Source organism: Anabrus simplex, chromosome 2, assembly GCF_040414725.1.
Source record: "Anabrus simplex isolate iqAnaSimp1 chromosome 2, ASM4041472v1, whole genome shotgun sequence".
In the NCBI taxonomy this organism is placed as follows: domain Eukaryota; kingdom Metazoa; phylum Arthropoda; class Insecta; order Orthoptera; family Tettigoniidae; genus Anabrus; species Anabrus simplex.
In genome coordinates, this window is record NC_090266.1 from 1,097,188,227 (window position 1) to 1,097,212,589 (window position 24,363).

Sequence of the window (24,363 nt, forward strand, 5' to 3'; positions counted from 1 at the left end):
TTGTAATCAGTACTCCCCACACCGACTTTGACTGGCAGTATGAAAGGGTTCCTTCTCCAACTCCTGTGTAACTGTCATTAGTAAGGAAGGCCTACAAATGTAATGAATAGTTCACTTCTCGATTTGACTTGCAGAAGGCAAGTGAGCTTGCAGTTTTGTTTAAAACTCCCCTACCCGATTGTGTTTGGCAGTAGGCAAGGGTGCCCGCCGTTATAAAGAAATGTCCTCATCTAAAATGTGACTGGCATTAGGCATAGTGGCCTGCTATTTTGATGGAAACTCACCAACTTGGTGTGACTGGCAGTAAGCTGGCTGGAAGTTGGAAAATGGGCCTGGCATTATAATAATAACTGCACAACTCAATTTCGAGTGATAGTAGGGTAATTGCCTGCCATTATCATAAAAACTCAACTGTAATCTGTCTGGAAGTAGGAAAGGGGGCCTGCCATTTTAACGAAAACTCCCCAAATCGATTCTGTCCGCGTAGTAGGCAATGGGGCCTGCAATTATAATGTAAACTTCCCAACTCGATTGTGAATGGCAGTAGGCAAGTGAGCCTGCCGTTATATCACAAATCCATAACAAACACTTTACATTGGAAACAACGTACGGGGACCTCCCCATGCCCTTTCTCGGATAACGCTAAGAGACATGCAATTTTAAAACAATCTTATTTACTGCATGTACACTATTTACTTCGATATTCGAATACAATGTAGAATACCGTAGCGAAGCACGGGTACGTTCGCTAGTTATTATTATTATTATTATTATTATTATTATTATTATTATTATTATTATTATTATTATTATTATTATTATTGCGTTACGGTAACAATTCTCGTTAATAAAAATCAGAGGTGTTTTCCGGCAGGCGTAGTACCTCAGGATAAATATGAGAGACTGTCAAATTGTGTAATGCTCCTGTGGCCGGTTCGAGTCCAGTACCGGGCTTGAATTTTTTTCCATAAATCTTCTGGTTGAGTCCATATGAAAATGCATACAGATTGGTGGATAACAGATGGGTGCGCAGCCGTCGGGCAGTTGCGACCAAGTTTGACGGCTAAGTTGGCTGTCGTAGCCGAGGTCCGCATCCGAGTAGTCGGACCCCCAACGTACCCAGAGATACCGGGCTCCCGGCATAATGAGAGATGGTGAATTGTTGCCCTGGTCTCAACCAAGGACCTTCGCACTAGGCAGCATAAGGAGGGTCATACTGATGTAGATTCCTCAGACAGTATCCATTACTGCATAAGTCCCTGTGACACTGAGAACAGGATGGCACGACAAGTCAACGGTGCAGAAACTAGCACAACCAGGCCCAGGCTGGAGTAGTACGACCAGTGTCCGGCTTGATGGCTAAATGGTTATTGTACTAGCCTTTGGTCACAGGGGTCCCGGGTTCGATTCCCGGCAGGATCGGGAATTTTAACCATAATTGGTTAATTTCGCTGAAAAATTTACAAAGCAAGGTTTTTTTTCAATTACTTTAAAATGGGCGCACCCTAATTAAATCACTAGAAAAACGGTCAGATATTGACTACATACCATAACAATGATACGCATGAGGAAAAGGTCTTAACGCCATCCGAACATATTTACGAAAGGTTCCATACATTAAAGCTACTCATAGTCATGTTTAACGTATAAACATCCTCATCACGACGCGCAGGTCGCCTGCGGGTGTCAAATCAAAAGACGTATATCTGGTGAGCCGAACTTGTCCTCGGACACACCCGGCACTAAAAGCCATACGCCGTTTCATTTCACTTTCACAGCATCACTCGACGAGAGAAAATTATTTCCTTTAGTTTTCATAATGTTGAACAGTGCTGAAATGGGAGTATAGTGAGGCATAATTTAAAGTAGTGCCATCATCATTTCAGGTAGGACGGATGGGGGAGCTCAACTGAAATTATCGGTAAGTGGCTTCGGGGAGATATTACAATTAAATTTACAAAGCAAGGGAGTTTTTTCAATTAGTTTAAAATGTGCGCACCCTAACTAAATCACTAGGAAAACTGTCATATATTGTCTACATACCATAACAATGATACAAATGATGAAAAGGTCTTAACGCCTTACGAACATATTTACAGAAGGGTCCATACCTTAAAGCTACTCACAGTCATGTTTAACGTATAAAACACTTAATACTAATATTACGTCTATGCCAGTTAATTTAGACAGAAGGAAAGAAAAGGCAAAACAGATTATAGTATATTTCAAAGACAAAAAATGCTTAGATGGCATCAGGAACAACTAACCAAGAAAACTCCGTTATTCGGGCTTGATTTGGGACAAGTGAACCCCGAAAATCTTTTGGAGATTCCGGGTTGCTACCCAACATAGTAACCGGAGTGAGAAAATCAACAAGGCCCACGAAATCTGGGGAGCAAGCTTACCAGGCGCCACAAAATTTTTAAAACCTTGTCTCCAACCGCCAAGTTAGTGGATTGGCGTCAGCGACCGTATCTTTCTTTCACTCTTCTATGATAGGCCCTAGGATTACCCCTTGCTTTTTCCATACATCCCGGATATTATCCGAATGTATTGTCTCTGGTAATAGAAGATTGATCTACTACAAGTTGGAGAGTGGCGAGTTCGGGACAAAACTAAACATTGGGGACATAGAAGAGAGTTTATGTGATAAGTGGACTGCGGAGTTGAACGTGAAAATCAGCCAATGCAACGAGCTACCCAGCGGGTATGGTCATCGTGATGAAAGGCGATGAGGGTTGACCGAAGATTGCGATTAACGCGCTCCACGTAGGGGGGCTGGGGGTAATAGGTTGTAGTTGTCACGTGTGAAATTGACGGATCAAAACAAAACTTACGGAATAAGTTTGATGTAAATGCTTCCGCATTATCTGACACAAAATATTGACAAGGCCCAAAAGAAGAAAAAATAGAGTTTAAACAACCGATGCTAGATTGAGCAGTGGCCAGCCTTGTTAGGAATAACCAAGTAAAACGGATCTGGGTCCGTGAAAAATGAGAATCGATCATAGGCCTATCTGGTGGGAAGCTCATATCTTCAGAACATTGTGGCATCATTTAGATTACTCATGAAACTAATGGTTCGGTGGCCAGGGAGTGAGGGGATCTGTGACAGTAAAAATTAGTTTAGTAGACTGCGGCCAATAACTGTGTACTTCAAAATATCGTCTTGGCATCAGAATTTATCGGTTCGGAAAATTCCCGCAGTTTACCTGCATTTTTGCTGCCTCTTCATGTATTTTTAAATCTCTTGTTGGCTAAATAGTAAAGCTCTTTGGGCTGAATTTATGTCACCTGCAATAGCATTTGCTACTGCCTAAGCGGATTATTGCGGGGACCATTTCGTCTCCTTATTCCCATTTGGCTTTGTATTTTGTTACAATAAGCGATCTCTATGGGCTCAATATAGGGAGAAGAAATTAAGTTGACCATAGTCATTTTCAAAACTGCTCTCCTTCGCTGTTTGAGAGGGGTCAGGATGGGCTACTTCCAATTCATCTTTCATCTCCGAAGCTTTCCACGTAGCTTGCGATATGGAACTAATGATTAATATACACATACATTACTGCTTTTGGTCCTGAAAGTGGTTATCAAATATCCATAAACTTGATTTTGAATACCGTATACCTTAAATGTTATCTTCTTTTAGAGAGAACTCATTGTTAGTAAATTGTATGGGAATAACTGCATAAAATGGGATCTGACACGGTTTTCTTGTATTTCAGCATCCTAAAATGCTAACCAGGATTTGATATCGAAACCCTAAGGAGTGCATATGAAATTGATAATTCAGCCGGTGTTATTAATACCCGACTCCTTGCCTGAATGATCAGCGTACTGGCCTTCAATTCAGAGGGCTCCGGTTCCGATTCCCGACCGGGCTGAAGACTTTAACTGTGTATGGTTAATTCTTTGGCTTGGGGACTGGGTGTTTGTTTTCGTCTTAGTACACATCTTCATTTGCACACAAGATATCACACTGCCAACCAACACCAGGAACACGCAGTAGTGAATACATCCCTCCTCATCCTTTAATTAATTCGCTACGCCTGAAGCTATATCCCGTGTTCTGTGAATTAGATCAGTTGGTCGAGTGAGACAGGAAACAAGTGCATCGTGGAAACCGGATACAACTATAAGCTAGGACGAGAACTTCAGAGCAGGCAAGCTGAAAGTTGTTACCGGATGTAGGGTAGAGTGTCTTGTAGTAGTCAAAATTATTCGTATGGTATATTCTGTTATCTTACCTGGAATGATGGAGAGAGAACAAACCGTACGCAACTACACTTTATTGATCGCAAAGTCTACTTACTGGGAATTACAGAAAGAATAATTGGATTAAAGAGACATTGAATTACTAGCTTACAATGAACCCCATCGGGTAACGTCTATATTGAACGCCATACCCAATTTGAAAGTACAGTGAAAGAGATATAAACTGACTACTTAAAAAATATGTACTTTAATACAAAATCAAAAACTTGACTAGGCATGGCAACAACCAAGTCTACTTGCACATACATACATACATACATACATACATACATACATACATACATCGCCCCTCACCCCCCCCCCCACCCATCCCGCTGCAATATCCTACGGTGAATACGTTGTGTGGTTGTGTGTTAGACCAGCCCCATGTTATTCTTCTCGCATGCCCACGGCAGGGTTGAGCACGATGAGCACTGCGGAATAAATAACCGGAAAACACAACATATACACAGGTAGAAAGCTAACGAAAAATAAAAAAAATTAGTGGAAGCTCAAAACAACCAGAGGTAACGGGGCGATAAATAAATACTTACCTATCATGTTCGCGCGGACCGGGTCGAAAATGACCAGAGATAAAGTCATGAACTGAACTTGAGCCTATTAAATCAAAAGGGTAAAATTTAAAAGGCTACTCCTCCTACAATAATAACGCCGAGTACAAAACAAACAGTTTATTAATTAATTAAACATTAGATCAAAATAATAAATGGCCACACGAAAATCAGGAAGAAATGAAATAAGAAAGAAAACCGACCCTGATGAAAAAAATACACAGGCCTAATAATCTATTCATAATCATCATAGCATCGTGTCTACCCAATAATACTATCCAGCCAACAGGTTCAACCATTCATAAAATACAAATATTCAGAACATAAGTAAAGAAATTGTTACCTTAGGAACAAGATAGGTTAATTCCATAACGCAGACCTCGGTCCAAAGCTATAAATCATTTGATATCCATATCAACAGGACGAGTGTTTACAGATCGCGACACACAGCCACTAAATGAAAAACCACACAACAACAATGGTTTCCTACGAACTCTAAAAAGACGGAAAGATAAAATATGGCCGAACCAATGATCAAAGAAAGGGAGGCACGCGCAAGCATGGCGCCTGAGATCAGGGATAAACAAGACGATGCTAAAGGAACATACATACACAAAAAAGGCAAGTGCCCAAGAGAATTCAAAGATAAGAACAAACGACAAAACTAGGCAATATGATAAGCGTCCTACATATATCACACTCGAACACTCACGCAATCGGTTAAAAGGGGTCCAAGGAACAGGGAACGTATAACAGATAACAATGGTCAAAAGGGCCGCAAAAATGTAGAATCACGGCTCATAAATAACGTCTCACGCGAATATGCGAAGCCAAACCCACACAAGATCGGAGGCCCAATTCACATCATCAATACGTATCTCATATACAACTGAAATGCCAAAGCAGCATAAAACTCCCATGCACTGCCCTTCCGATACACAGTCGCATAGCGGGGACATTGGAGAGCAAAGTGGTTCATGAGTAATAACATAGAGACCTCCACAACATGAACCTTGGAATACAGTCGACGTAACACCCATCTAAGGTGCAACAGAGCTCATTCACGCAATACAGACACCCACTGATAGTAAGACACAAATCAATATGCCGAGTTGTGCCACAAAGAAAAACACAGCTGATATAAGGGCAACAACAGAAGGACCTAAGATGGGACAAAAAATAAATACCAACGGAGAGCAAATAAATAGGACCAATCACAATGCCACGTGGTGATAGAAACAAACACAAAAGTATAGAAGTTACATTACCTTAATCAGGTCATACATATATGTGCAAATAAAGCACGTTGGAAACGTCAGAGACGAATAGCATTCACGTCTTAAAACGATTGAAATAGCGCTTGTAATAACACTTCACCAAGATAAAGCCTTAGAAGAAGAGCCATGGGGAAGCCGATAGACAAGATCGGGAACAAAGGTCGTAAAATCACAGGACGACAAAGGCGACATCTGTGATCTCCTTGGGCTGAGTTTGCGTGTGCAATTGAAGTCGAAGGCGGCCATGATAACCATGTCAATGAGTACACGTAAGTAGCAAAGGCCAAGCAGTTCGTCCGAAAAGCGAACCAGATAAAGATAGATGGCCAGGATATGGCACAATACATACATACATACATACATACATACATACATACATACATACATACATAATATTCTGTTCCTCGTTGTCTTACATAGGATGACCAGATGCAAATAGATGAAAAAGAGGACCAAACTACTTAGAAAGGAAGGCAATACCAGAAGAAGAGAGAACACAAAAATCCTCCATTAAGGGTCTGAATTTATACATATATTCTAATTTTCACATAAACAGAATTTATCCATTACAGTAAATTCTTACAAAAATTTAAACAATGAAACTAATTTACACTACTTTCTGGCACTTTTCTGAAGATTAAGTTACCTTCAGGAGTTTTGGCATGCCTAACATATACTGTACTTATAAAATATACACATTTAAATTCCTTTAGATCACATTGAACCATTACGAGCATTTCCACAGATTCTACTTTGAAACGGTTTCTGTTACCAGTCGCATTGTGCCGAGATCAATGAAAATAGTCTTTCTACATTTGCATTGTGTCGTGGGCATAGAAAAAAATATTCTGCAAATTTTAACTACAATCAACTGACTTACGTGAATTGAAATACTTTACCCATGCTTTAACAATGCAACTTGTTAAATCCAGGGTCATTACTACTCTCATTCAGAAATTGTTTGAAATTGCAGAACTGATCAAAATATTTCACATCATCAGTTTGAAAAGATTTAGACTTAGTTTGCAAATACAGAATACATTTTTCAACATTACAATAATCAGCATCACTTTTCAGCGCCATCCTTTTGAAACAGGCTTCCTTCAAATCCCGGTTATCTTCTGTTGCTTGTCACGTTATCAGCATGCAGTATACAGAATGGTAAATAGTGCCTATTATCATAATACAAGGCATGCATAGAATACTCGTATGTACTGTATATCCACAATCATGTTTGTGTGTATAGATACGATATCGATGATGCCATCGGGCAATGAATACTTGTAAAAACGAAGTGTTATAAAGATTGGCCAAGAATAAGATGATTTACTTAAAAAGGAGGACATTTCGGGTATTTTAAATTATCCACCCGGACCCTGGACAATGGTCGAAAAAGGAAGACATGTCCGGATAAAAGAGGATGTCTGGTCACTCTGCTCTTACATCGAGTCTGTCCTGACTTCGATTTCTTGAGACAGATACTTATTACCACACACTATATAGTCTGACTGGATCTGTGTAGCGTAATTGGTTGTGTGCGGACCTACTATGCTCAAGGTTGTACCGAGCGAGTTGGCCGTGCGGTTAGGGTCGCGCAGCTGTGAGCTTGTATTCGGGAGATAGTGGGTTCGAATCCCACTGTCGGCAGCCCTGAATATGGTTTTCTGTGGTTTCCCATTTTCACACCAGTCAAATGCTGGGGCTGTACCTTAGTTAAGGCCACGGCCGCTTCCTTCATACTCCTAGCAATTTCCTATCCCATCGTCGCCGTAATACCTGTCTGTGTCGGTGCGACGCGAAGCAACTTTAAAAAAATATTAAATGCTGAAGGTTGCGGGAATGAATCCTGACGTTGTATTTGGCATTTAACGGTGGTTTCATTACATTTGATGATACTGCTAACGGTCTTAAAGGACGCCATAGTGCTGGAATTTCGTGCTGAAAAGGGACAGTAAACCTACTGACATGAGTCCTACGCTTTTAAAGCGCTCTTAAATGTCAGCTGTCAGAGTTGGGATTCAATCACTAAACTCGAGCACAAGAAGTGAGTGCGTAAGCCACTGAATTACGCAGTCAATCTATCAGTAGATTGACATCTTTTCAGCACAACTTTCGGTAATCTGCTGAGGACTTCGAACATTTCAGCGTTAGTAGTGTGTAACTCAGCCAAATCGAACATAGAATTCTTGAATTAGATAGACTACTGTCGTGTGACTGAGTCACAGAGACCAGAATATATCATTTATATGAAAGTCAGCTAATTAAGTGATTGACTTCCCACCTCGTTGTGATGTTCACAGCAGTCCACCCACATTTCTCGTACCATGCCTACACGCCACAGCATTCTGAAAACATGAATTATTGCTTATTCCATCGGGAACTCAGGCAAATAAATTATTGCCGAGTGCTGTCCACACACCTCCTCGACCGTATGACGCATCATGTAAGTGAACGGTTCGTTATTGCGGTAAATGACCAAACATGACCGACCAGTTGTTGCAATATGGTATACGTTGGTAGAAATCCTCACTGCTGCGTTTTGTATCTCCTAGTATTTAATATTTTAAAATAAATTAAAGTGACTTTCCTAATGGAATCGGATATGTAAATCGATAACCCAGGAATAATAGAACTAAAATATCTATAATACAATCTCCGCTAAAATTGCAAAACGTCGTAAAAGAACTCCTGCGGACAAAATTCCGCCAACTCATTGTCTCTGAAAACCTGAAGGTAGTGAGTGGGACAGAATATTATTATTAATATTATTATTATTATTATTATTATTATTATTATTATTATTATTATTATTATTATTATTATTATTATTATTATATAGAACTTGTGGTAGGCCTTCAGAATCATACGCGTTTTACACTGCTAAATAAAAGAAATTTGGTCACTTTTCCATATGTTCATAGCTCTATGATACGCATACATAACGAATAATCGCTCCCTATTGTGTATTTGAAATAAACTTGGGCTAGGACTGGGAATGGGACGTGTATGATCCTTGAGTCCGTGGATACCATCCGCCGTGACCTGACCTTAAATATACCGAATTAATCTCATTGGTGCAGTAATAATAATAATAATAATAATAATAATAATAATAATAATAAACAAAATGAATCCTCTGTCACTGTCAGCATGATTGTTTGTGTTGTCAGGCTGAGAAGTTCAGATAATAGAGCGGCTGCTTTTTAATTCTAAGGTGACGAGTTTGTTCCCAGTCAGTCCGTTAGTATTTGAAAGTGCTGATATAAGCTAGCCTTGTATGGACAGATTTACCGACACCTGAAAGAATTTCTACGTTCTCGGAGAACCGTAAAATGTTGGTTGTGGATTATTATGATTATTATTATTATTATTATTATTAGTCTATTATTATTATTATTATTATGTCAGCATGTTTTAGACTGGGGGCATGACAAGCGGAGTAGCTTAGCTGCTGGATTTCCGCACGACGACGACAGAGTTTGAATCCCGGTCGATCCCGAGTTTGAATTTTCTCTTGAACAATCACGTTACGTCATGAAGATCATCCGGCCAAAAACCAAAATGAGCCTGGGTGGCTCCAGCAGCCCCCAGAAATAACTGGAATAAGCTGCAGAAAGGTTTAGTTAAAGTTTGCATGTTTTAAACACATTATAGTCTATTGGTATATTTTGTTGCATTCTATGTTGTGTCAGTTCATTGTCAATCATTGGTGAGTGCTCTATCGTAACCTCATCGTTGATGTAACTAGAGTACAGTATTCCATATATCTTACGGCGAACTCGCACCCTTCTTGTCATTGACCAATAGCCCTGGTTTCTGCGGTAGACTGTGGAGTAATTTACTGCGCTGAGATTAGCTTGTGAAGACTCATTCCGCACGTCGAGCACCTTGCTGTAGCTGGAATTAGAATGGTTTGTAGGCACGCCTTGAAGGATTGAACAGTTCTCTTCTATGTCTCGTAATATTCTCTAGTATATGCATATTCTACCTATTTCTCTCTCTCCTCACGACCACACACGCGCTCAACCAACCAAACAAACAGAAACAAACGTTGCTTTCTACAGTGTTACCTCATTTTGTTGGAGGTTTGGTGCCCTTAATATGTTCCATAAACGATTCGGCGATGTAACTGAAAGGGGAAGGGTGTTAGAAACCTTTTTTCAGCTATCCTAATTGTGGTTTTCCTTACTTGTACAGTTTCAGACGAATGTGAGGATGTCCACGTAGCATGTGGTCATATTGTTCATAGTGAGTTCCTTCCTCAACGTAGATCTGCTTAGTTCAGATACAAACACACACCCGTATCATCACAGGTTAAAACTAATATCTCTTTCATTCCCTCCTAAAAAAGTCATCTAATTGTATATCACATACCGAATTTTGTCCGAAATTTGAAGGTCCACTTTGGATGAATCTGAATTAATTCTGGCCGACCGTGCGCGTTGGCGCGATGCAGCTGTTGTTCTTTTTTCCCCGTGGTCTCCCATTTTCACACCATGAAAACACTTTGTCTCTATCTTAACTAAAGCCACTGCTGGTTCCTTCCCAGACCTAACACTTCCTATAGTCGCCAGAAAGACTTGTCTGAGTTGTTGCTGTGTTAAATCACTAGCAAAAAGAAATGTCATTCTAGACGCCAAAATATTCGTGAAGTTGTATTTTTTTCACCGTCACCGTTCCATGTTTGTACAGGATCGATAGAACATCTAGGATCAGTATGGATCGTAGTGGCCGGTGTAGCTAAGGTGGCAAGGCGTTGGTCTTGTAACTGAGTTCGCGCTTGGTCGCAGACTGGAGCCCGACCTTGAGCTTGGATGAATGTGGTGTGGTGAATTGTGTAATACAGCATTATATTGCTTCTGTGTACGTATAAAGGAATTGACCAGAATAGGAATGCATAATTTTCACCAAATGCTACTTGTTCCCAGGTACTCGCTACACTACAACTCCTTTATTGCTTGATAGCGGGTCGCGCCAGTTAACGGCTAATATCTATTTTGTTCCCGCCTTAAAATTCTTAATTGAATTCAAGTCGTCACCAAAAGACAACCATGCAATAAGTTCTGATTCATCTTGACTTGTGAATCGTTCTTGAACCAGCTGGACCTTTTTAAATGGGAATCTGATTATGGTGGAATCGAATAATAGGCGACCGTCAGGGCAAATCGTAAACACCAAAATTCTCTAGTAGCCTATATGCATATTCTACCTCTCTCTCTCTCTCTCTCTCTCTCTCTCTCTCTCTCCTCACGACCACACACGCGCTCAACCAACCAAACAAACAGAAACAAACAACTCGCATATGTATCTCCAAAACTACAGAAATGCATCCAGAACGCAAGGACTACACCATGCATACTTCATTGTGATAGATCTGTAGAAGTTGAAGGGCTTATGCAGGTCCTCATTTTCCGGTTGAAATATACATTCGTCGGAAAAGTTTAGATCTTAATCTGAGTAACGATGCATGTTCTCATCAAATGCGAGCCGATTCAGTCTTTGCTCTACAGAGAACATCTGCGTACGGGCTGCAAGCTGGTAAGTCAAACCCACCTCTGCGAGGTGACTTCGGACAGTTTAAAGCTTCCTGAAATGCGTGTAGCCTCCTTTAGCTTGACGGAGTTCGTAAACTGCGCGTACTACACCTGGGCAATCCAAATTGACACCCTCCTCGATCCGGTATAACCATCAATCAGTCAATCAAGTCAATCATCCTTTAACTCTCTGTGGAACATAAGGCCTTAATTAAGCTCCTCCACCGCACTGTATTGTGAGCTAAGCCATGTCATGTTGACTGCTGCCAGTTCTTGGTCCGTGGATCTCTTCCAGGTTATTCGGAGTCTACCGCGCTTCCTCTGGCCGTAATCCATTCAAAAATCTGCTTCGCAATTGATCCTTCGCCTTTCCCCTGGATATGCCCAGTCCACTACCATTTCCTCTTTTTTGATGTCATATTATTATTTGGTTGGCTATTTCCCAGAGCTGGATGTTGTGTTGACATGTTTCTGAAGCTTTGAACGAGCAGACACCGGTCATCCGCACATTCTAGGTCCTCCAGGCTGGATGTTCTGTTCCACTGTATTCTACTGTTAATGCGCATTGCCTTCATGACTGTATCGAGTACCATCAAGAAAACGATAGGTGACAGAAGACATCCTTGCCTTATCCCTGTTTCCATACTGATAGCTTCCGACAGTAAACCTTGATGTTCAACTTCATATGTATAGCTGTCGTAAATTACACTCGTCAAATGTATAGTCTTGTCCGGGACCCCAAAAGTGTTCAGTCTTCAGTATTTACTTCGTTTGATGGAATCAAATGATTTCTCAAAATCTACAAAATCTAGATACAAAGACCCCTGGAAGCCTGTGACCTCCTCCGTAATGATTCTGAGTGTGTTAATGTGGTCTGTGCATGACTTTCATTTCCTGAATTTACTGCAAGGAAACCGTGGCGAAGTTATAGTCTATTTCCTGTGTTCCTAAATTGTCGATTCCATTTTCTGGCGATATTCTTCGAATCATAATAATCATAGCGACGTGCAACAAGATCTACTGCATGAGCAGGTGTAGTGAGTCTCTCCCGAAGTCTAGGTGTTAGAGCCCTTGTTGACTGCTGCAACATAGATGACGTTGAAGATAAGCCAAAAGTAGCCTGTTAACCTAGCAAATTTGGCAGGTTCATAGGTACTTTTGTTACCAATGATTGTCTGTGTAATTCATTTCGACAATAAATATGCCACAAGGTATTTCAACAAGCGTCGTTCGCACCCACAAGTAGTAATACTTTGTAGTTTTAATCTTCTTCTTCCTGGCCTTTTTCCAGTTATTCTGTGTTGGCACTACATGTGAATTTTACGGCCTTCCTGTCACCTGTCATATATGGAGGACTGTATTCCGTACTGCATGTCTTTGGAATGTTTTGTGTGTGTGTGTACTGTATATGAAGTGGTGTGTGTTGAACACAAGCATCCATTCTCTGAGCCAAGGGAATTACTTCGACGCGGCTAAAATTCCCGACCTGACCGAGAATCGAGGGACGCTGCGCTGACCATTCAGCCATTTCTTTTAATGCGATCCCTTAATTGCCTCGTAACTTCCGCCATTTTCCTCCACTGCAGTTGTATTGGTGTGCTGGGTTCCTTGGATTTGTAACTCTGGTGGAGTTATAGTGTATGCATGTCATCATTCAACCCTACGGTACATACTGTCAGTAGCGTTGCCAGGATCGGTCGATGGGGTAGGGGTGGGGGTGGTTATAGCTAAAAAATTATGATAGAACACAAAGAAGGTGCTTGTGAGGTGCGCGCACGCATGACTTTTCATTGTAAGGACACTGATACAAGTGAATTATATTTATATTCAAATTGCAGTGCACTACAAGATCTTATATTAAAATACCGAGCAAGAACAATACGATCAAGGACAACAGTTTTACAGCGAATGATATGTTCAGTTTACAATCTAACATCCAAATTTTGAGGCTTCTTAGAAAATAGATTCAGCAGATCTGTTCGTTCTACAGTTATGTCTCTGAATGTTTATTTAGTTTATTGTTAGTTTCTCTTTATTTTGTTTTTGTAAAATGTCCATGAGGAGGGTTCTAACCTTCAGATAAATATCACTAAAATTGTTAACAAGTGTTATTGTTGCTTTCAGCTGGAGCTTGTGATTGACAACTTGCCGACATTATCTGGACAGTTCCTGTGTGCTTTTACAGCACTCGACAAGACGCTTATTACCAATGCTACAAGGAAGTCCTACGGCGTCAACTGCACGACTCCTCGTACTGACCTACTGCCGTCCATACCACAGGGCCAGCGTAAGTTTGTTACTTTTGATTTCAACAAATTATTTATTTTATTGTTGTATTACATGATAATCATACTGTATATTCCGTTTCAGCCTTGTGATATTATAGGCATTTTGGTATTACCGCAGCCTAGTATAGGTATTACTCTTATACAATACTGCCGACAAAATAAATCCTTGAGTTAGGAGCTGTATTGTTGAAAGCCCGAAGGGAATATCATCAAGTGTTGATGTGGAAAAAGGGCACCGCCTCGACTTGGAAAAACGAAACATATTTGTCGTCCATTATATTTTTCACCCTTGAAACTCAGAGGTGTAACGTTACGCTGTGAATAGGAATGTAAGAGGGTTCCTGCTTTATCAAGACGGTAAAGGGGAAGTTAGTTCTCTTGGAGGAACATTGGTTCAATTTCCCATCAGTAAGTCGAGAAATTTAGAAGTGAGCCTACCACTCTACCACTTCTGAAGGGTCACACGGACCTGGAGATCGTTCATCCTTCAAAAATAAAAAATAAATAACAAGGTTAATTAGCGGGGGTAAAGGCGGCCAGCCATACCGTACCCCACTTAGCGCTGAGGTTACAGTAGTGAAAATCTCCACTTCCCGCCTTCCCCACGGGTCTTCGTGGTATATAGAGAGATAGCTTTCATTAAGATACAAAATGAAACAAGGCTGTAAATGATTATACTTATTTTTCATTCCGTGCATTGAACAAGTTTTGACTGAAATTGGATTGAATACTGGTACTGGAATGAAGATTCAGGACGAGAAGGCTGAGGCACAGAGAGTTGCTGAATATAATGTTTCTTTTGAATGATTTGGGAGAGAACTGTAGTGTCAACAGCTTACTTGAAGGTATCTGTAAAGGCAGTCGTGAAAGAAATGACAGGCGAAGCAAAAGAATTATGTTTTTTTTCTCGGAACAGATTCTTAGTATTAAATTCAGGTTTAGGATTTAGGAAGTCATATTTGAAAGCCTTCAGTTGGCGCATGACACTGTGGATATACATCATTGGGCCACTGCCTAAAGAAGCGCTTGAAACGTGGTGTCCAGAAAATGGTGAAATCTCTCTCTCTCTCTCTCTCTCTCTCATATAAATTATCCTTAGTGACGATTTCAGGATTCCATCCTGCGACCTTGAGCGCAAGAAGCGAGAACCTAACCAATTGCGCTACTCAATTGGCCAGGTTAAAGTGTTATTATTGTTATTATTATTATTATTATTATTATTATTATTATTATTATTATTATTATTATTATTATTATTATTCGGGTTTGGAAGATACTTTATATTACTTGTATATACAGTACATCAGAATTTCCTCCATAACATTTTAAACACTGCACAATTTCTTGCCTATTATGACGTTGGAAAGAATGAGGTTCAATATAGGTTCAACAAGTTCAGCATTTAATCAGCGGTTTGAAACACTTGTAATTCAACATTCGTACTTGTCGCACTTCAGAAATTACTTCATTTGGCGAGATCGCGTCAATTTCGATTTTTCAGTGCTATTTCCGACAACACGGAAGAAGTACGATGATGTATCCTGACGGTGAATTTTCTTATGAAGAGAACTACTTAACTTCCGATACAAACGGCTTTTCGGGGCCAGATAAAAATGAGTAGGAATGTGTGCTCACACCACATCCGCAAACTTTAACAAACAAAACTTACTGCCTGGGATTTGAATCTGCCTCCTCACGGCCTGGTTTCGTAACCATTGTGGTACTTGTTTTTGTTGCCTTCACAAGGGGAAGGACTGGCAGTCAGGAGGAAGTTCGCAGTCTGTACGGTGTCTAATGTACGCTGTCTGTCCTAACGTAAGTGTTATTCGCAGCTGTGATGGCTTCATGCATTCTTACAGTTTCTGTTAGTGCTAACGATTCTGTCCGTATTGTCGGGCTTAAACCGGAACATACCTATGTACCAGCGGTTTGAATAATACTAAATTATAAGGGGCTGGTGGACACACTCTTACAAGGATGGGCGCGTACCGGGGAATCGTCAATCTTACGCAAATTTTGCACACACGTTAAATGAACCAAGAATAAAACAGTGTCCAAATACTTCTTTCGGATATTAACTCGTGCGACCTACAGAAAGCGTTAAAGTTCGTATGTTTGAATTGGCGCGCTCGGCTACGCATTTCTACAAGCGCCTGCTGTGTTGACTCGTCGAGAAGCCGCTACTCATCGAGCTAGAAAGAGGACTATAGAGTGGCTATTGAACTGCCATACTTGAATCTACTTGAACGCCGCATCCGCCATACTTTTAGCGATCAAAACAAGTGGCGGTTGTGATGAAGCAAGGACACAGACTGCGGGAATAAATGCCGTTTCAGTTTTCTTAATTAGGAAAGCACTCAAAGATAAACAGTATATTTTTAAAGACCATTAACAATACAATATATAGGCTACATACTTACATGTTGTATAAAGAAGGAAAATGAAAACATTTCCAGTAATTACAAAAGAAATCACAATATATTGCCATTAAATAAATGTAGCCCTACTTACAGAGAATTAAGATCCAGACGAATTAACTATCGACTACCCAGTTAAAATCCTCGAACCGGTCGAATCCGGGACCCTCTGAACCGAAGGCCAGAACACTGATCATTCAGCCAAGGAGCCGGACACTAACCAATAATAATAATAATAATAATAATAATAATAATAATAATAATAATAATAATAATAATAATAATAATCGCACTGAGTGGCTCAGACGTTTGAGACCCTGGCCTTCTGGCCCCAACTTGGCAGGTTCGATCCTGGCTCGGTCCGGTGGTATATAAAGTTGCTCAAATCCGTCAGCCTCGTGTCGGTATATTTACTGGCATGTAAAAGAACTTCTGCGAAACAACATTCCGGTACCTCCCCAACCCCAAAAAAGTAGCTAGTGGGACGTAAAACCAATAATAATAATAATAATAATAATAATAATAATAATAATAATAATAATAATAAACGAACAATAAGTATGCTAGAGCCGGGGAGTACCGGTACAAAGTTTGAAGTGAACATCGGTATAATAAAGTATCCCATAATAATAATAATCGCCGGCCCCGCGGTGTAGGGGCAGTGTGCCTGCCTCTTACCCGGAGGCCCCGGGTTCGATTCCAGGCCTGGTCAGGTATTTTTACCTTCATCTGAGGGCTGATTCGAGGTCCACTCAGGCTACGTTATTACAATTAAGGAGCTATCTGACGGTGAGATGATGGTCCCGGTCTAGAAAGCCAAGAATAACGCCCGATAGTATCCGTCGTGCTGACCACACGACACCTCGTAATCTGCAGGTTTTCGGGCTGAGCAGCGGTCGCTTGGTAGGCCATGGCCTTTAATATTAATAATACTACTAATAATATCCAGAACAATAAGTTGTAGGATAACCAATTTAAAATAATTGTTTAAAAAAAGAGAGAGTCCTTGAAATAATGATCCTAAATCACATACTTACTCGCGCAGGTCGCCTACGGCGTCAAGTCAAAGGACCTGCACCTGGCGAGCCGAACATGTCCTCGGACACTCTCGGCACTAAAAGCCATATGCCATTTCATTTCACATACTTACCTGAATAATTTACTTTCATACTTTTGGACGAAAATAATAATAATAATTTCGTGTGGCTATTCCTAGCCGAATGCAGCCCTTGTGAGGCACACCCTCCGATGAGGGTGGGCGGCATCTGCCTTGTGTAGGTAACTGCGTGTTATTGTAGTGGAGGATAGTGTTATGTGTGGTGTGTGAGTTGCAGGAATGTTGGGGACAGTACAAACACCCAGCCCCTGGGCCATTGGAATTAACCAGTGAAGGTTAAAATCCCCGACCCGGCCGGGAATCGAACCCGGGACACCATGAACCGAAGGCCAGTACGCTGACCATTCAGCCAACGAGTCGGACGAAAATGTTGGTGATGCCGATTCTTTTTATTTGCCTTACCCACTTGGGATAGGGCAAGGCCAGGACTGCGAAGGAAGTGGCAGTGGTCTTAATTATGGTATAGCAGTCCTCGCACTTGCCTGATGTGAAAATGGGAACACGTAAAACCACCTATTAGGGCTGTCGACAGTGGGATTCGAACTCGCTACGTCCCGAATGCAAGCTAAGAGCTATATGCCGCAAACCATATAGCCAACTCGCTCAGTAGTAGTGGTGATGTGGGACTGAAAGTCCTCATTTTGTATCGTAGGCAGAGGGTATGAGGTGACTAGGAAATTTAAATCATTGTAAGTGTGGCGTTGGACAGCAAGCGTCTTGTATCATCGTTGTTCTCGACACATTTATTTTCAAAATGCCAGGAACTGTGCTCTGAAGGATACAATTTGATAGTAAATAGTGTCATTGATTTCTCGTCCTACCAACTACTTTTTACGGTTTTCGGAGAAGCTGAGGTGCAGGAGTTTCTTTACGGGCAGGTAAATTACTGACACAAGCGTGACGTATTTCAGCAGCTTCAGATACCAAATATGCCAACTTGGGTTCAGAAAGCCAGCGCTCCATCATCTGAACCGCTCAACCAGGCACTATACCGTTTATCGTGTTTCGCTGTTTCGTCAGTTCCTACAACAAAAGAAAAGTACGCCCGCTGCTCACATGCTGGATTGCGTTACAAGGACAGGCAAATTCTGCTAATCGCCATAAACTGTGTGCTTTACTAAAAGAACTTATTTCAAATATGATATATCCTTTGTGTTTTCTCTACAATTTATGCAATAGCAAGCCTCGCACGAAAAAAAGCATAATTTATGCAGTTAATTTATTCGATGTAATGTCCGACTCGTTGGCTGAATGGTCAGCGTACTTGCCTTCGGTTCAGAGGGTCCCGGGTTCGATTCCCGGCCGGGTCGGGGATTTTAATCGCTTCTGATTAATTCTTCTGGCTCGGGGACTGGGTGTATATGTCCGTCCCAACACTCTCCTCATCATATTCAGACAACATACTACACTACCAACCACCACAGAAACACGCAATAGTGCTTTTATCCCTCCATAGAGGGTTGGCGTCAGGAAGGGCATCCGGCCGTAAAACAGGGCCAAATCCACATGTGCGACACAGTTCGCACCCGCGACCCCACAGGTGTGGGAAAAGCGGCAGGAAAAGAAGAAGAAGAAGAAGAATTTATTCGATGTAATCTGTTAAAAGTAACGCGCTGTAAGCGGATGAAACTATATGGATGGCGCTTAAACTATTTCGTCGCTATTTCGCCTTGGCACCACCCAGAGCGCTGTAGAGGCCATGTTAGCCACTCTATATTATCTGCGCACTTTTTAGTGATAGATTTACACCCTAGTGCTGAAGCGGTCGACTTTGGTTATCTTCGAGATTCGTATTGGCAACCTTTGAAACACAAACTAAGAATCGCTTATCATCGCTGTGCGCCATCTGGCGTACACTTTAAGTACTCGTACTGTTGTTGTTTACACAGCAAAGCCAAACTATAGAATTCATGCTAGGAACACGTTTCGCAGCGGGAAATGTTATATGGTATTAAATATTGTGTGTGTGACACAGTTGTTTGCTTAAAATAATAAAGGTTTATAAAATTCATATCGATCGATCATATTATCGATTCAATTCAGATTTTATTTCCATTCAGTTGGCAGTATTAACGGAACCCTTCTTACTTCTCCAACGAGTACAAAAATCTATCACTAAAAAGTGCGCGGATAATAGTCTTCCTTGTAGCTCGTTGTGCCGCTACTCTGTACCCTAATACCCGCAACTCGCTCTGTCCAACAGCTGATTTGAGGCTAAGCTGTAGCTGACACACGCTTATAGTCGCTGTATGGGCCAAGTGATTGTTTGTGAAATGGTAATCAACACAGGCAAAGGCAGATTTGCGTCGGCAGAAAAATATGGAACATGTGATATTAAGCCCCTCAGAGTTGACGAACATTATGTGCTGGACGCTATTCACGGTATGTTGCTGGGTTTCTTTATTTGTTAGTTTGCATCTGTTTCTTTTTTTTTTCGCTAGTTGCTTTACGTCGCACCGACACAGATAGGTCTTATGGCGACGATGGGACAGGGAAGGGCTAGGCCTTTTTATTAAGGTACAGCCCCAGCATTTGCCTGGTGTGAAAATGGGAAACCACGGAAAACCATTTTCAGGGCTGCCGACAGTGGGGCTCGAACCTACTATCTCCCGAATACTGGATGCTGGCCGCACTTAAGCGACTGCAGCTATCGAGCTCGTTGCATCTGTTTCAAAGTTTGTGTTTAACTTCTTACGTATTGATATTCACAGGTGTCATCAGAAGCTGCTTCGAAAATGATGACGTTTAATAATAATAACTACTTGTACGGTTTTCGGAGATGCCGATGTGCCGGAATTTAGTCCCGCAGGAGTTCGTTTACGTGCCGGTAAATCCACCGACACGAAGCTAACGTGTTTGAGCACCTTCAAATACCACTGGACTGAGCCAGGATCGAACCTACCAAGTTGGGGCCAGAAGGCCAGCGCCTCAACCGACCGAGCCACTCAGCCCGTCTGATAACGTTTACACAGAAAGCATGCCGTGTCTCACTTTTGCCTCAAATAATATGTCACGTGATCCTGAAGCAAACTATTCCGATGACGGGAAGGATATTGACTTGAAAAGGGGAAAAATCATTTACCGCAGCAGTGCAATCTGTAGTCTCACCACACACAGATTCACCATAATGCCGACAGTTACCGCAAGTGGCGAACTTCTGGGGCCTTTATTATGCGTCGCTTTAAGAGAGTCGAACGGTGCATTTGGTAATTACTAACGGAATAAAAAGATCAGAGGCGCGGTCCCTGGACGAGTGAACCCGGCACGCGCCGCAGTCCTGCGTAGCCAAGCACGCCAATTCATACTTGTGAAATATAACGTTTTCTGTAGGTCGTTTGAGTTAATTTCCGAAAGAAATGATTTGGCCGTTGCGTTATTCTTGGCTCCTTTAACGTGTGTGCAAAATTTCACTAAGATCCGCGATTCCCCGGGACGTGCCCTTCCATAGTTAGTAGTCCTTCCATATATTATTGTATGCCGACCAGGATAACTCGATGTGTTGAGGCGTAGACCAATATAGAAACGTAATTGGATTCGAATCCCACCTTCGAACATCCTTGAAATAGATTTCTGTGGATACCCATTTTAATTTCACCGGGCGAGTTGGCCGTGCGGTTAGGGTCGCGCACCTGTGAGCTTGCATCCGGGAGATAGTGGTTTCGAACCCCACTGTCGGCCGCCCTGAAGATGGTTTTCCGTGGTTTCCCATTTTCATACCAGTCTGTACGTTAATTAAGGCCACGGCCGCTTCCTTCCCACTCCTAGACCTTACCGATCCCATCGTCGCCATAAGATCTATCTGTCGGTGCGACGTAAAGCAAATAGCATTTTAATTTCTAGTAAGGACACTGTCTCATTCTTCTCAGCCTCGTACCAACTTATTGGCTAGAACCAGGTATTTCATGCAGTAATGTTGTCGGTAAGCACTTACAAAAGTTACAGAACGTTTAACTGTATGGTAGTATGCCACTGGGCTTGTAAATATTCATTTCCCACTACATTTCTGTATTAATATTTACAAAAATGTCTATTCACTGCAGTCAAATAACAGTTTCAGGCTTCCAAAAATATAACTAAAACCGGCTTTAGAACCCCATCGAAGAAAAATAACTTTGCTAGGGGAGTGATATGATCATGGACCTTCGAGCTGACAGGAACGCGCCATAACTTTATTACTACTTCTTCCGTTATCCCATAGGTTCAGATTATAAACAACAGCTACAAAAATAACAAAAATACATGTCACTGACAATATTTCCCTCTTTCCTTACTCTTTCATCACTCATAATTATCCTTTTCTGCACCATGCTTTGGCTGCCACAGTGTAAACCTCTCTAGCCGCCTTCATGCTTTTCATACCGAGCAAGTGGCTGCGCGGTTTGGGTCGCGTAGCTAGCAGCTTGAATTCGGGAGATAATGGGTTCAAACCTTACTGTCCGCAGCCCTGAAGATGGTTTTCCGTGGTTTCCCATTTTCACACCGGACACATTCCGGACCTGTGCCTTAATTAGGCCACGGTTGCTTCCCTCCAATTCCTAGCCCTTCCATATCCCACCGTCGCCATAAGACCTATCTGTATCGGTGCGACGTGAAAGGAAATTGTAAAATAAAACAAAAACAAAACGCAAAGAAATCAAACCTTTTCTTCATGTGTCGCTCCTTGTTATCACATTCCACCATGAGGTAGTTCAGAATTCTATCGAGAACAGTATCAAGTATATATTCCTCCTCGCTAGACAGTATTGTTATGAATTGTATATATTTGGGATGCGACCTGTTATAACCCCTACGGTTTATGCAACCCTCCTTACAGAATTGCAGATGGCACAAGAGGATGCTTGTTACTCGTTTGCATTTTAACGTCGACGTCGTCTTCTTCCACACGCTGGTGGTGTTGCGGATTCGGACTGTGACCTGTTTTACTTCCTTTCCTGACGTCAACCGCGGATGGGATGGGATGGGATGGGATGGGATGGGATGGGATGGGATGGGATGGGATGGGATGGGATGGGATGGGATGGGATGGGATGGGATGGGATGGGATGGGTGCTCTATTGCCTATTGCGTGTTTCTGTGGTGGTTGATAGTGTACATATGGAGACAAACATAAACTTCCAGTCCCCAAGCCAGATGAATTAAGCAGAAACAGCTTACCGACAGGGAATCGAAACCAGACCATCTGAATCGAAGGCCGCAACGCTGACAAGGAGCCGGACTGCATTCTAACCTATAACTGGGTGAAACTACTAATACCGAGCTCGATAGTTGCAGTCGCTTAAGTGCCGCCAGTATCCAGTAATCGGGAGATAGTGGGTTCGAACCACATTGTCGGCAGCCCTGAAGATGGTTTTCCGTGGTTTCCCATTTTCACACCAGGTAAATGCTGGGGCTGTACCTTAAGACCACGGCCGCTTCCTTCCCATTCCTAGGTCTTTCCTATCCCATCGTCTCCATAAGACCTATCTGTGTCGGTGCGACGTAAAGCAAATAGCAAGAAAACTACTAATCACAGGCTCAGAGTGTTGAGCGTTCTGAACAGGAACGTTTCGGCGTGGGAAGTTACATATATCATCCTTCATTAAAATTTCGCCTTCGCTTACAAATCATATATTTTACGCCAAGCAATATTTTCTGCAATTTGCCCAGAGATTATTATTCGATCAGATGTTGTCCGCTTCCATTTAAAACAATCTGTACCAGCGATCACAGACTTCATGAACGAGTGCTGTTGTATGCACTTGTGAACAAAAGAGTGTGCATCGCTCCGAGGATGACATGGCAGGGTAATAGGGGTGTTAGAGTTATGAAATTACAGCCCTAATACAGCAGTAGATTAAAGTGCAATGGATTAAGACGTTCCATTAAAAAGTAGCTATCGTAAACAATTGATGAGTGAATTTAATTTGAATAGATGTACAATAAGTTCAAGCCGGCCCCGCGGTGTAGGGGCAGGGTGCCTTCCTCTTACTCGGAGGCCCCGGGTTTGATTCCCGGCCTCGTCAACCATTTTACCTGGATCTGCGGGCTGGTTCGAGGTCCACTAAGCCTACGTGATTACAATTGAGGAGCTATCTGCCGGTGAGATGGCGGCCCCGGTCTGAAAAGCCAAGAATAACGGCCGTGAGGATTCGTCGTGCCGACCACACGACACCACGAAATCTGCAGGCTTTCGGGCTGAGCATCGGTCGCTTGGTAGGCCATAGCCCTTCGGGACTGTTGCGCCATGTTGTTTTGTTTTGGTTTGGTTTGGTTTGTACAGTAAGTTCCTCTGCACTCAAGAATACTATTGGCAGAATGTGTATTTAAAAAAAAAAAAATTTCCAGCTGTCACGCGTGTGATGTTATATCCCCCTGTGCTTTCTCACATCTTTACAGACAGATAGGTTGAACCAACAACGGAAAAGACAGAGCATAGTGGTGTCCGATTCTAAACTGAGTCGCACGACTGTCGACTTTCGGTTGCTAGGCAAGTCACCTTGTACACGGTTCATTACAGCTCGGATCTCATCGGTCTTACTTGTAAAAAATAATGTGTCAAGCAATGTACTGAATTCATATTACATTTTTTACAAACAAATTTCAGATGAAATTAAAAAAAACTAGTTGTGTACCCCTCGTTGACGGGTTAGTTTTTGTAATTCCAATAGTGTCATATAACGGAGATGAGTGGCACCAGAACAGACAGAACACACCTCAACTAACAGCAGTAGTCAGTCAGTCCAATGTTATTGTTAATAAGTTTCACGGGCTTATGCCATTGTGGCCATCACTTCTTTTCCGGCTCGGCGATGTTAGGGCAGACGGTTTGTTACACATTTGCAGCAGTAATGCCATCTAGTGGCAGCAGAAGAGAGCACACTTGCAATGCTGTTGTTGACTGGTTTTATGGCTTAGAACATTGTAA

At 41.9% G+C, this 24,363-nt stretch overlaps 1 protein-coding gene across 1 annotated transcript in view; it reads left to right on the forward strand.

Annotated features, from left to right (window-relative positions):
• The window catches only part of PlexA (plexin A), a 731,624-nt gene that overhangs the window by 601,997 nt on the left and 105,264 nt on the right, over positions 1-24,363 (forward strand). The window contains exon 7 of the mRNA XM_067142056.2: positions 13,762-13,924. Coding sequence (XP_066998157.2) covers positions 13,762-13,924 — 163 coding nt within the window. The remainder of the gene's footprint in view (positions 1-13,761; positions 13,925-24,363) is intronic.